Here is a 14,941-nt window from a genome sequence, read left to right as displayed (position 1 = left end):
TTTACTATAGAGTCTGGAAGGTATATGTTTCTTGGTGTGGATCCAGGGGTTGGCACCCCATGAAGTATGTCATAGGCAGGATCCCTGATTTCCTGCAAATGGGAGCTGAAATGAAGCTGGCCTTGACTTCTATCAAGGGCCAGACCCCGACCTTGTCAGTGTTTTTTTCAATGGCCTCTTGCTTCCGAATCTTGGTGTGTAGATTATTCAGGGGGTAACACCGATTAATTCCCCTATCAAGGCACCTCTAAATACTTGGGATTTAAATTTGGTCTTATCGGCTACAAAACTGAGGACTCCCAGTAGTGGGAGGGGTATATAGGGAGTACACTTCTTGCCTTAGGGCGTGCCAGTGTCCATCACCTATCAGTGGCCCTATAACCCACATAGAAAGTACTATGGCTTTGTGTCCCCTGATGTACATCAAAGAAAATGATTTTACTGGTAAGCTGTTATAAAAATCCTGTTTTTTGCCTGCAGGAGTAGGATGCTAGGTACAACAACAAAGACCGCTCAAGTGGTTTAAACCCCCAGACTGTGAAACAAGTTCAGTTATTAACTTCCTCCTGGAAATACTAGCTCCTTGGTTGTACTTCAAGCAAGTTGTTTGCTATGTGTCAGGCCGTATAATAAAGATCCTAGTAGTCTTCCCAATTTCATCCATTAAGCCTTGCTGCGTGACAGTCTTTTACCTGCAATAGGACACCCTGACAGCGTTTTACTTTTGGACACACATATGACAGGTCACTTCACGCTAGCTCGTCACAGTGTGCCATTCAGCCATGCACCTTCACAACTTTTGATTGTCAGGCAGCTACTTGGTTCATGGAGTGGTAAGCTTGGATGTGTCCCTACTATACCCCTTTGCTTTACCTACCTTATGTTAGTTGTATAGAGTTTGTTCTCCTGTGGGATAAGAGCAGTATTGGAGAGCAGGTGTGCTGTAATCCAGTTATGGGATCTAGACATGACTGCTTTCCAGGCCACAGTGCATAAACAGGGACCTGCCTAAAGGTCTGTTTCGCACTGGTTGAATGCCTGTTGTATTTTTGTCTCTGTGCATTTGGCCTAATTCATCCAACCCAGGCCCTGCCAGATGGTCCGAGGATTCCTGGCAGCAGTTAATGGAACTCACTATTTTTGCCAATGGTTTTGGCTATGGCCTAGGCTGTGAATTGAGACCACCATTTTCCCTTAGGGCATTTTGCTTTGGTAAATGGTGGAGGCAGGGCAGGAAGTGACACAGAGTACTATCTTGGTTCAAAGTATTGTTTACAGTGGGCATCTGGTGGAACTCCAGGAGGACTGCTGGGAAAAAGACAGGTTGCTTCGCTCACTGTCTGAGCTATGCAAAGGGCAGAAGAAGTACAGGAGCCAGTTGGTCCACTATGTAGGGTCTGAAGAACAGAGATTCCTTTTTCCATTTGTGGTATAGCGATGCAGGGGGCTGTGGGAGATCCATTTTAGTAACTCCTACAAACTTTCGCAGGCTGGATCCATCTCTTAAACTGATTTCCCACTTCCAGCCTTGAGTATTCCAGGGCCGTCCTCATCCCTAGATATCCACTTTGGAGGGTATAGCGTCACAGTTGAAAAATCTTTGTATACAGTTGCAGGGTCCTTACTTCACTTTGTTTTGGCTTTAGCACATGTTTCCCAAACCTTGACTGTGTAGACAAAACCCTTACACAAAGGTTTGGCAGAGGAACAAATTTCAAAAATTATGTGAATTTAGCCAAGCAAAATTAGGATCCTTGGTGGCTCTTGATTCATGATCCTTGGTCTCTTAGGCTGTCAGATTTAGCTATGGTCATCCACAGATTGCTATGATGTAAGGTTGATCGGCTGTTCATTTAAGAAGGCCTTTATGGATCTGCCATTCAAAGAGAATCAATTTTTTGGAGCAATGCAGGATGAGATCATTAAGTACATAATCAAAGAAAAGTGTAAGTTCTCTCTGAGCCTAGGAAAGCCAAGCATTCCTGTCACAAGTGTGGGGATTCCTTATAAATCCACAAGTGGGTTTTTTGATCTCAAGGAAATTCAGACATGGGGACTGAGTCATCTAAGCACTCTTTCCTCTGCAGGAGTAAGCATCCCTAGTCGTCCAATCCAACCAAGTGAGCAGAGAAGCCTTCCTTTGCGAAGTTTTGCCCCACCTGTTCAGTACCAAGGTATAGGGCCCACTTCTAGCTTTCATGAACTATTAGCTAACCCATGTATTGGACAAAATCAAGTTTTACACATTTGGCCTCCAACCAGTGTCTGCCCTGGGAGTTATAACTCCAGTGTTCTGAAAGGTTCTAAGGTTTCTACTTAAACCTCTACATGGTGCCCAAGAAGGGTAGAATGCAGCCTGTTTTGAATCTCAAGGTGGCTTCAGCTTGCCTTGGTCAGGCCAGTTTTAGTTGCCTTGGGGTCAAGGCGGATACCATTCGTGGGATACCATGATGACATTCTTTAGCGTGAAAAGTTGTACTCAGAACTGGGATTCGACCTGTGCATCACTATTTAGACTCTGGAGGAGTTCAGGCAGAAATAAAATCTCCAAGGGTGTTGGAAAAACCGTTGAAACTACAACTTCTAGTTCACTTACTGCATGCTTGCAGGAGGTTGTCCATTCCCCACTGCGATCAGAGTCTGGTTTTAGCTTCTGAAGTGTTTTCTTATGCACAACATTACACTAGGAAGTTGCTGCATGAGATTCAGTTACAGTAGAACATGTGTCCTTTGTCTTTGAGCTGGAAAAGAAAGATAAGCTAACTGACAATGTTTTCTTCTACTTGGTGGCTCTGCTCTCCCCTGAACCGGCCTGGGAAGTTATTTCCCCTCTTTGTTGGATATCGTAACAACAGTCATCAGCTTGCATGGCTAGGAAGAAGTTCTGGATCTTCAATTCACACAAGGTTCATGGAGCCGGAAAAGGGATCTGCTGTTCTACATCAATGTGCTTTAAAAATTCAAATGTACTCTGCTTTGCTGGACCCACCTCCTGGAGGGACAACCTGTCTGAAAATGCTTGGCAGTGGTAAATACAAATTATCTGGATAAGAGGGCCAAGAGTGCGGCCACAGCACTAGAAGTGTCTCATATTCTGACTTGGTCAGAGTGCCACATGCCAGCTCTGTCCCTAGTACACATAGTAGGGGTAGGCACTTGACTGCCTAGGAACCTGTTACCTGTTACATCCCAAATATGGGTGCAACAGGTAACATTCTCCTAAAGGTGAACTAAGCATTTAAAACCGCCACTCTGCACAGGTGGTGTCAGATGGGATAGCAAGACAGAAGGCGTAGATCACTGTAAGAGAGAGGTGGAATGAGAGGGAATTTCAAAGAAGCATTATAAAATTTCTTGAATATTACCTCTTGCCATATGCAAAGTATGGTAACCCCTAATTATTAATCAAAGATAATCTCTTATCTGACCTTACTAGTAAATTGCATGTAAAGTTGAACTCCAGCCTTAGGGTGCGTTCATACCTGCGAATGCACCATGGTGCAGTAATTAGATGTGAGAACCCCAGCATGAGTTTCCACGATTATCTGCGAGTAGGTAGTCCCATTGAAAGCAATGGGAGGCTTTCGGCTCTCGCAGCTTATCGCACCCACTCATATATATTCTCTCAAGCAGCAGTCATGCAAGTGACGGGCCTTGGACACAGACTGCCTGTGTTCAGGGACAGTCACTCGCATGTGATTGCTAAATGAGCAATTACTTGTGAGTTGCCACGATAAGCTGTGAGTGTCAGCAGCCTCCAATTGCTTTCAATGGGGCTACCTACTCGCAGATAATCGTGGAAACCCACACTGGGGTTCTAACGTCTAATCTCTGCATTAGACCTGCAAATGCACCTTTACTCTTAGTCAGTCCTATACTGAAATTGCTTTCTTTGTTTTTACTGCACACCATGAGCTTCTCAGAGTGTTCAGCAGAAGCTGCAGCAAATCAAAGCTTGCCTCAATTCCAGGCTGGAGGACATCCAGCATCTTCTAGCCCTTTCCTCTCCATCTTTCTGGTCCCTGACCCATCCTTATCAGTCATTGGCTTTCAGTCATGGAGGCTTAGCATCACATGTGAACATTACTTAGGGCAGTCTACATGCAAATTCAGTCTGCCTTGGAACTCCTATTCCCCCACACTGAGACCCACCTATCAAGGCATTTTGCTTTTGTATAACTCCTCCCAAGAGCCAGCTCACTGCTTCAGTTAGGGACTCTTGAGAGAATTACTAACAGAGCGCTATGATGTTTTCACAAGGCGACATGCAGCATCCTGCTGACCCTTCCCATCAGCCATGATCAGCTTGCCCTTGCATAGAGCAGTACAGAAACTCATTGATAACATTACTTCTTCTAAAAGAAGACATGTAATGAAAAAGTGTTTTTCTTTATCGTACATCATGGGACACGGAGCCTTAAGTAATTACTTAAAGCGGGGTTCCACTGCCTAAATCGTTTTTTTTTTTTTTTTTTTTGCTAAAATGTCACAGATTAAATTATTTAAAATTAAAACTCACTTGTTTCAGTTGTTATGCCGTTAAGATGTCAGTTTTCTGTTTAAAAAAATGTTTATATCTTATTTTTTGGCCGTTTGTATCTAGCCTGTGGGCATGTGAAGCCCACAGGCATCCTCTTCTGGGGATACAGTGCTGCTGATCGACCAACATGCACTGTGCGTTGTATCCCCGATCTCGCGCATGCGCAGTAAGGTGAATTTGGAGCGCCGTCAATAGCTCGGGTTGCCATCGCAACAGGCGGTGGCGTTGGAAGTCCCGCCCTGTTGTGATGGCAACATAGCTGAAATCCCGCGATAACTCGCACCAGGCTGCCTCACTGGCTTCTGGGAACTCCCTGGAGCCAGTGCGGCTATCAGGAAATTACGAAATAGCCGCACTAGCCACGCCTCTATCCACACACAGGAGAGACAGGAAATACAGAGGATTACAATGACAAGTAAGTTACAAAGACAAAAAAAAAACTTCAGTTTTTACATTAGGAGATAGAGTTGATTGGATTGGTCTAATGTCTTAAAATTGGATGGAGCTCCACTATAACGGGTTCCGGTGTTGACGTGGGTAAACCCAATCAAGGAAGTTTACTCCCTATATAACCCCTCCTCCTTCCAGGAGCACATTAGTTTTTTCGCCAGTGTCTAAGGTGTTGAAAAAGGATGGTACCTGGGGCCTCGTATCTGAAGCATGAGGTTTTGCTTGTAATGACTCTTTTGTAGGGCTGGATCCCAGGAACCCAGGGCTTAGGTCTTGTTACATTACCTAAACTTCCTGAAGGGGTGCTTTTTACAGGTCCAGGGCAGTTGGAACCCCGTTTTTAGGGACCCAGTCCCTGAAGGTTTGCTAAACGCAGCCCGCCGTGATGGGTGAAGGTTGGATTGTCTATTAATTCAGCAAATCCTGCGGCGAGGATAAGGTAAGGGAAGAAACGTAGGTATTAAAAACATCTATGCATTCTTCCATTAGGAAAAAAAGTAATGTCTTAATTCTCCACTAGAGGGAGTCTATGCACATACCTTACTCTTTTGTCTTCACTGTAAGTGTCAGTCCATGTCTGGTTGCACCAGCGTGTGGAGGGAGACTTTGCAAGGTAAAAGAAATCCGCAAAAATGTTTTCTTCTTCCCCCTGATGGGACCAGAGGGTTAGGGGGACAGGAGCGCTGTACCCCCCTCTTACATTAAACCCTTACATTAAACTGCTGGAATGGGTCTCTCTTTGTCCGATCGGAATTCTCTACAAACGATCGGACAAAGTCCGATCGGATCATGTTGTCGGAAAATTTTATATTCAGCTCTCAAACTTTGTTGGTCGGACATTCCGACGGAAAAAGCCCGATGGAGCACACACAAGGTCAGATTATCCGACAACACGGTCAGATCGGACATTTTCCATCGGAATGTCCGACCGTGTGTACAAGGGCTTAGAGATTTCCAATTCTCTATTCTCTGGGGGAGAAATTCTTCAAAAGATCAAAAATACCAGCAATTGGCACTGCAATTTCCAATGTGATTAATAGCCTAACTTGTCCTGTAAACAATGCATAGATGCTTAAGGATCCAACAGATAAAAAGTTGGAATCCCTGCTAAAGTCTGCCTTATCCTTGGCAGGTGCCATTACTCAGCCTGCAGTCGCTGCAATAGGCATCTGCCAATCCCTAAAGGACCAATTTAAACTGACCCTTAGAGAGCTTCCTGCACAACAAGCTTGGGATTTGGCTGAACTACCAAAAGCATAATGCTTTGCCATAGATGCCATTAAAGATTCTATTCACCAGGCATCCTGCCTTACGCATATGCTTGTGCATATGCATAGAATCCTGTGGTTAAAAAACTGGTCAGCTGAAGCACCATGTAAAAACCTCTTAACTGGGTCCCCCTTTCATGGGGGGCGATTATTTGGAGAAGACTTGAATAAATATATCCAAACAATTTCTAGTGGGAAAAGTACTCTTTTGCCAGTCAAAAGAAAGTATAAATGCCCTTCATTTAAACAGGCTCTTTCCCCTGCACCAGGGGCTCCCACCTCTAGGCAGTGGCGATGGCCTCCGGCGTCAGACTCTAGAGGAAAACCTCAGGGTAAAACCCAGGCTCAAAAGAAGTCCTGGGGTCGGAAACCTGAATCCTAAAGCCTCATCATGAAGAGGCAACCCTCCTCACCAAAGTGGGGGGAAGACTTCTGCAGTTTTCAGAAGTCTGGAAAGAGGAAATTCAGGACAGATGGGTCATCTCCACGGTAACGCTGGGGTACAAGCTGGAATTTCGGGACTTTCCACCATTTCGCTTCCTGAGGTCAAGTATTCCCAAAGATCTAGAGAAGAGACAATCTCTGTTTCAGGCACTAGACCGATTAACGTCTCAAAGGGTGATCATACAGATCCCCACAAAAGAGCAAGGTCTGGGGTTTTATTCAAATCTTTTCATGGTACCAAAACCAAATGGAGACGTGAGACCCATTCCAGATCTAAGAAATCGAAATCGGTTCCTGAAGATCCGCTCCTTTCACATGGAGACGATCAGGTCAGTAGTTTCTATCCTTCTAGGAGGAGAACTTCTGGCATCAATTGACATCAGGGTTGCATATCTGCATGGCCCTATATTTCCTGCTCATCAAAAGTTTCTGCGGTTCGAGTTAGAGCAGCAGCATTTCCAGTTTGTAGCCCTGCCCTTCGGGCTAGCCACAGCGCCCCAGGTGTTCACCAAAGTGCTGTCCCCACCTCTAGCCAGATTAAGGGTACAGGGCATAACAGTCGTAGTGTACCTAGACGATCTATTGCTAATAGATCAGTCAATGGCTCGTTTGAGTTGATAACAGAAAAAACTGCGCTAGCGGAATAAAGTGCTTGTGCTTGTGCATATAAAGTGCTATAACAAGTGACAAAATACTCTTATGAGACCATAACATAACAAGTGCTAACAAACGAGCTTAAATAAATAGAATTGCTAAGAGCTTTAAATAGTGCTTTCGATGATGATGATGAAAAAACTCTATTCCTTGAGGTGATGATCCCCTCTGGTAACCCCACTCATCAAATTTGCTGGACCCTCAGCTTTTCAGTACAGGGGTCAGTGAGAGCTTAAAGAATAGGGGAGAAGTATAAACCATCCAGAGACTCGATCCATATATTCTCAAAAGAAACCAGAATGTTGGAATATGCCGGGGTAAAAAAGAGAGAAAACATACATGTGAAGTACCTCCAATATACACACACAATGCGCTGCTAACATATGTCACTCACGAGACGTTTGGATAAAACAGGCATTAGCGTGTTTCCGGGTCCGCACATTCAGCATCCGTTCCACGGAAATTGGAAGTAGCGTCACTGGTTCTCAATACCGGAAATATGTCGACGTGTTTCGCCCCTCTTCCAGAGCATCATCAAGGACAAGGCTGGCTCGTTTGAAGCAAAGCGTACGCACTCCAACCAACTATCTGAAAAGGTTGGGTTGGATTCTCAGAAATCTTTGATAAATCTTCCTTAATACCGCTAAAAAGGCTGGAGTACTTGGGTCTGATCATAGACACAGGACAGGCCCAGGAAAGGTTGTTCTTGTCTCAGGCAAAGATCAACTCCATAAGAAAGCTGGTGCGGATGGTCAGGTCAAATGGCGAGCCTTCCATTCGCCTTTACATGAGGTTACTAGGAACCATGGTGGCTTCATTCAAAGCAGTTCCCTATGCCCAGTTTCATTCAAGACTGTTGCAAAACAGTATACTGTCTGCCTCGAACAAAACAATTCACGCTTCAGACTTGCCAATGCAGCTGTCCCCAAGAGTTTCCCAAAGCCTCACTTGGTGGTTACTAACCCAGAATCTGCTAAAAGGAAAATCCTTCAGACCAGTCATATGGAAAGTGGTAACGACGGATGCCAGGATGGGGAGCAGTACTAGAAAAGACAACTGTCCAGGGACAGTGGTCAAGAACCCAAAGGCACCTTGCCCATCAATATCCTAGAGATTCGGGTAGTACGTCTGGCTCGAAAGGCCTGGACTTTCAGGTTATGGGATTGTCCTGTCAGGATTCAATCCGACAATGCCACAGCTGTGGCCTATATCAATCACCAAGGGGGCATCAAAAGTCTCTCGCAGAGAGAGGTGAACCATATTCTAACCTGGGCATAAAGGAATGTTCCGTGCCTTTCGGCAGTCTTCATTTCGGGGAGTAGAGAATTGGCAGGCAGACTACTTAAAGCAGAGGTCCACCCTAAAGTGGACCTTCCGCTCATCGGAACCCTCCCCCCCTCCGGCGCCACAATTGGCACCTTTCAGGGGGGAGGGGGGTGCAGATACCTGTACAGTACAGGTATCTGCACCCACTTCCGGGATAGCTCTCTGCGGAAAGGGGCGTAGATTACGCCCCTTTCTGCAAGTGCCCGCCCCTTTCCGCAAGTGCCCCGCTGCCTGCTGGGAAACACACAGATCCTAGAGGCAGCGGGGACCGCCCTTATTGCGCAGCGCAACTCGCGCATGCGCAGTAGGGAACCGGGAAATGAAGCCGAAAGGCTCCATTTCCTGATTCCCATACCCAAGATGGCGGCGGCAGGACCCGAGAGACGATCTAGAGATCGGCTTCGGGTGCCGACATCGTGGGCGCGCTGGACAGGTAAGTGTCACTATTTTAAAAGTCAGCAGCTGCAGTATTTGTAGCTGCTGGCTTTTAAAAAAAAAAAAACGCGCAGTCCCGGCGGACTCCCGCTTTAAGTCAGCAGCAGTTATTCCCACGGGAATGGTCTCTTCACCCAGACATATTTCGAGCTGTTTGCCAAAGATGGGGGACTCCGGCTGTAGCTCTTCTAGCATCCAGGTTCAACATGAAGTTAGATATAATAAGCTTGGAGGTAGGGGACTTTACAGTACCAATTACAAACATATGACACAATACAATTAGAAAATTATATTTATTTAAACATTATAAAAACACAGACACATGGAACCTGCAATTGTTTCTATTCCTTACAGTCTATACAAACAGCCTGCTCCAAGAAAACAAACAGTATTCCACCATATAAAAAGGCATTATATTCTCAGTCCCAATTTATTCAACATGTTTCGTCTGAGCGCTTCTTTAGGAACAAGGGACTTGGAGTGTTCAATCCGAATAGAAAGAAACAAATTGCATTCTAAAATATACATATGAAAAGAAAAATCAATAAAGTAAATTGTATTGTGTCATATGTTTGTAATTGGTACCGTAAAGTCCCCTACCTCCAAGCTTATTATATCTATTATTTTCTTTGGGACGTTGGTACTTTAATGTGCATAATGAGAACAGACCCATATCCAATAATATTTGAATCAACATGAAGCTAGTCAACTTTGTGGCCAGAACAAGGGATCCTTTCGCATGCGGAACGGATGCATTGGTGACCCCATGGGATCAGTTCTCACTGATCTATGCATCCCCCCCCCCCCCATTATGTTGCTGTCACCACTTCTTTGCAGGATCAGGCTGGAAAGGAATCTAGTAATTCTGGTGGCACCAGCATGGCCCAAAAGGTCATGGTATGCCAACATTTTAAAGATGGCAGTAGAGGGCCCATGGTCCCTCTCACTACGGCCAGATCTGCTTTCTCAGGGACCTATATTCCATCCTTCCTTAAGGTCTCTAAATTTAACGGCTTGGTGATTGAAACCCACATTGTGAAGAAACTTGGGCTTTCCAGGTCAGTTACTGTATCTCTACCCTGATTAATGCAAGGAAGCCAGCTTCTAGAACTATATATTATATAGAGTCTGGAGGGCTTATGTTTCCTGATGTGAATTCAAGGGGTCTCCGAGGGTTGGCACCCTCGGAGATATATCATAGGCAGAATTCTTGCCTTTCTACAATTAGGGGTAGAAATGAAATTGGCCTTGAGACCACTTGCTACTCATTCTTTAGTCCAGGGTTTTATACAAAGGGTAACGCAGCTTAATCCGCCCGTCAAAACTCCCTTGAACCCTTGGAACCTAAACTTAGTTTTGTCTGTTACAAAAACAGCCATTTGAACCAATACAACATATTCCCTTAGTCCTTTTGACAAGGAAGTTTGTATTTTTGGATGCTATATCCTCAGCAAGGTGGGTCTCGGAATTGGCTGCTCTTTCTTGTAAAGAGCCATATTTGATTTTTCATGAGGACAGAGTGGTGTTACGCCCTCGTCCAGGCTTTTTGCCAAAAGTGGTCTCATGGTTTCACCTGAACCAAGATATTGTCCTGCCATTGTTTTTTCCAAAACCATGGTCCAGGGAAGAAAAGTCACTACATTATCTTGATGTGGCGAGAGCAGTGAAAATCTATTTAAAGGCAACTGCTCAGATTTGTAAGACTGATGTCTTATTTATTCTGCCAGAGGGTCCTAAGAAAGGACAGGCAGCATCGAAATCCACTGTCGCTAAGTGGATTCGACAAGCGATAATTCAGACTTATGATTTAAGGGGTAAAATTCCCCTGTTTCAAGTTAAGGCGCACTTTACCAGGTCAGTTAATGCTTCTTGGGCAGTGTGTCACCAGGCCTCCATGGCTCAGATCTGCAAAGCCGCAACTTGGTTTTCAGTGCATACATTCACAAAATTTTATCAGGTGGATGTAAGGAGGATATTGCCTTCAGGCGCAGTGTGCTGCAGGCAGCAGTATAGATCCTCAAGTCTGGGGGTACCCTCCGGGTTGTGTCTCCCTCTTCTCAAGTAGCATTACTATGGGACGTCCCATTAAGTAATTACTTAAGGCTCTGTGTCCCATGATGTACGATAAAGAAAATAGGATTTTTATAACAGCTTACCTGTAAAATTCTTTTCTTGGATTACATCATGGGACACAGAGTTCCCTCCCCTCTATTTTGGGATTTAAGGATATTGCTTTGCTACAAAAACTGATGTGCTCCTGGAAGGAGAAGGGATTATATAGGGAGTGAACTTCCTTGATTGGGTTTACCAGTGTCAACACCTGAAGATAGCCTATAACCCATTAAGTAATTACTTAAAGTGGTTGTAAACCCTTACAACACAATTTGACCTACAGGTAAGCCTAGATTAAGGCTTACCTGTAGGTCCAAGAAATATCTCCTAAACCTATACGGTTTAGGAGATATTTGCGCCGTAGACAGCGGCGCGCAGGTGCACTGCATGTGCGCATGCGCGGGAGTGATGTCATCGCGACTTCGCCGAATAACAGCGGCGGAGCTGCGAGACCCCACCGAGAAGATGGATGTGCCGGACTACGGGGGACAGCAGTGACTTCGCTGGCTCCTGTGTCAGGTAAGTGACACATAATGGACTACTATGCGATGCATAGTAGTCCATTATGCTTTGCCTTTGCAGGTAATGAAAGAAGAAGTAAACCCATCAGGGTTTACTTCCTCTTTAAGGCTCTGTGTCCCATGATGTACTCCAAGAAAAGGATTTTACAGGTAAGCTGTTATAAAAATCCTATTATTTAAAAAGGGATGGAGGAACAAGGGAAGGTTAAAATATAAACAGATACAACTTTAACCCCATACTTGCTGCATTAAAGTGTAAGTAAACCCATCAATTTAAACAGTTAAAAAAAAAGGCATGTCGGGAATGCTAACTGCACATTGGCTGTGCTCTCAGCCAAACTATCAAACCATCCAATGGCTGGTGTCATAACGAATCACATGTGCAGCACCATAGCAGTTGAAGATTAAACAGAGGCAAAGATGGCAGCTTCCTTGGCTGAAAACAATAGGGGAGTTTACTTCCACTTTAAAGCAGGGGTCCTGGCAAACCAATAAATACATTGTACACAGATTAATTGCTCATAATTGAGCGGTTTTACCTGCCAAACTAATTGTATTTTTGTCCACCCAGTCCTGAGATTTACAGCACAGTCCTGCCTGGCAGACAAGGGGACCTGATTGCTGCAATTCAGTAACACTTTCAGGTCTCCCTTCCAAACACACCCTATGACTGGACAGTGAAAGAGAAACAGCAGACTGATAAGTTAATCTCTTTGTCACTCTGCGCTCTCCTCCTATCAGCATGCCCCCTGCACTGCTGTAAAATTTAAATGGCACCTTGTGCTGTTTGACTTGTTCTAATCCTCTTGCAGTCCTTGGATAGCAGGGATGGACAGCAAGGGGGACAAACTGCATTTTTGTCAACAACTGGTATTTCTGCACTTTCTGAAAATGTTCTTGGCGCCTGAAAAAAAAAGAAAACAAATTCAGCCACCACATCTAAGGACTGGCAAACTGCAGTACGTTATATTACTTTTTTTTTTTTTGTCCTTGGGTTTATTTATCCTTTAAGAAAAGCTTTTTCTTATACCCAGTAAAATACCTTTTATATGTAGTGCATCAGTGCATTTCAGTATGGCAGTAGAAGCTTTTGTATATCAAGGTTGTTTTCTAGTAACTAAACTGCTGTCATTTTTCTTCTCCAGATATTCAGTGACTGGTTTCTGTGGAGAATATGCTGATAACATTCCTGTGGGGATGATCATTGAACAGAGTGACATCATTGTTTTGACCCCTCAGATTCTTGTCAATTGTTTAGAGAATGGATTACTGTCTTCCCTGTCCATCTTTACCTTAATGATTTTTGATGAATGCCACAATACAATAGGAAACCACCCCTACAATGTGTTGATGTTTAAGTACTTGGACCAAAAGCTGGACTCACCAGGTCAAAAACTTCCTCAGGTAAGGCAAGCTATGAAAGGGCCATTAAAAATTCATTTCAGATTGATTTAATAAATAGAGTGTTTTAATTATGTAGAAGAATGCTGCCAACTGTTGGTTTTTAAAGTGAACTTGTGCTTTGCCTATGCAAGACATATTAACATGCTGACTTTAATGCCAGTCCACACAGATTCATAAAATTACCTTTCCCTTCCAGTAATGCTGTGTGATAGCCCTGGTGCTTTCCGAATGATGGCTGAGGCAACCACTGTCACATGAATATAGAGGGTTTAGACCTCAAACCCCTGTAAGCTCCAAATCAGGACTTGGAGCTTACACACAGCTTCTCCTACAGGCAGAATAAAAGTGAATGAGGAAAAGCAAAGCGTAAGCAGCTGCAGGAGCTAGCATTAGTTTTCATTGGGGCAAAATGGTGTATAACCTAGAACAAATAGACCTAAAGTTACATAAACATCCGGTATACATTTTTTGTAAATACTGTAAGCAGTGTTTTATTGTTTTTTTTTGTTTTTTTTTGCATGATTGCGTTTTTTCTTTTCATAGTCCTCTTTTTCAGATTCTTATTTTCCAGTTATGGTACATACATTGCACATTGATGTAACTGGTATTCTTCTTTCAAAGTGCAGTACTGTTTTTGATTTACTTGACCTCTTAGTCAGTTAAAAGAAGTGAAAATAAAAAACTGACACTGACCAAATTGAGAACTGACTGGATGTGAACATGCTGAGAACTGATTAGATGCGAACAAGGATATATACACTTATATCATAATTCTAACAACCATGCTATATCATACAGAAGACGTCCAGTCATCCCACAGTTGCTGGAGATTGCCTGAAGATGGAAAGAATAGGAGATAGCCAGGGATATTAGGGTAGGAGCTCCAAAGGATGGGAGAGGCTCTGCAGAAGTCCAGGAGGCAAGCATGGGAGAAGGCATCATGGGATATAGAGATCATGGGAAGAGTAAAGTGGATGGTTTGAGTGATAATTTGAGATGAGGTTGGTGGTGTAGCTGAGGGCAGAGTAGTAGAAGAGTTTGTATGTTGTTAGTATTTACATCTTTTTTTTTTCAATTGAGCAAGCAGAAGCCAATGGAGGAATTGGCAGAGAGGGCCAACGGACACTGAACAGTTAGTAGTTAGTTGGGTAAATAGGCCAAACAGCAGCACCCATGATAGTCTGGGGGGGGGGGGGGGGGAAGCCTGTGTAAAGGCAGCCACTGAGGACAGAGGTGCACCAAACAAGGAGAGGAATAACAAGGGAGGGAATTAGTAGCTTGGTTGTGTCATTGGTTAAAAAGGGGTATATTTTGAAACTGTTATGGAGGCGAAGGTGGTGAGATTTGGCTAGTAATTGGGACCAAAGAAGAAGTCAGAGTCCAGGATAATACCTAGTACCCCGGCATTAAGGGAGAATCTAATAGCTGTGCTATTAATCTCAATGGAAAAGGTGTATATGCGCTCAGTTTTCAAATGATTGTATTTGAGGAAGTGGCATGACATCCATAATGATATGCCAATTAGTGATGTGTAAGGAGACTGTAGGAGTTAGATTAGCAGTAGAAAGATAGATGTGGGGTTTGCCAGCTTAGAGATCGTATTGGAAGCCATGAGAGACAACTGATCAAGGGAGGAGATGTATATAGAGAATAGAGGGAATCCAAGGACATAACCTTTGGGGATCCCCTATGGAAAGAGGAAAAATAGGATGGGAGAAGGAGTTGTAGGAGACCCTGACAGAAGAGCTTAATTAGGCAGGAGGAGAACCACAAATGGCGGACAAGGG

General features: G+C 44.1%; 1 protein-coding gene across 2 annotated transcripts in view; it reads left to right on the top strand.

Moving 5' to 3' along the window:
- LOC143974134 (antiviral innate immune response receptor RIG-I-like) overlaps positions 1-14,941 on the top strand; it is a 114,340-nt gene that overhangs the window by 40,961 nt on the left and 58,438 nt on the right. For both annotated transcript variants that reach the window (XM_077475248.1, XM_077475249.1), the window contains one exon: positions 12,896-13,154. In XM_077475248.1, coding sequence (XP_077331374.1) covers positions 12,896-13,154 — 259 coding nt within the window. The remainder of the gene's footprint in view (positions 1-12,895; positions 13,155-14,941) is intronic.

This window comes from Lithobates pipiens, unplaced genomic scaffold (genome assembly GCF_037356315.1).
Source record: "Lithobates pipiens isolate NorthernLeopardFrog02 unplaced genomic scaffold, aLitPip1_a1.2 Scaffold_13, whole genome shotgun sequence".
Lineage (NCBI taxonomy): Eukaryota > Metazoa > Chordata > Amphibia > Anura > Ranidae > Lithobates > Lithobates pipiens.
Note: the sequence above shows the minus strand (reverse complement) of the source record. Positions and strands in the feature narration are given on the sequence as shown.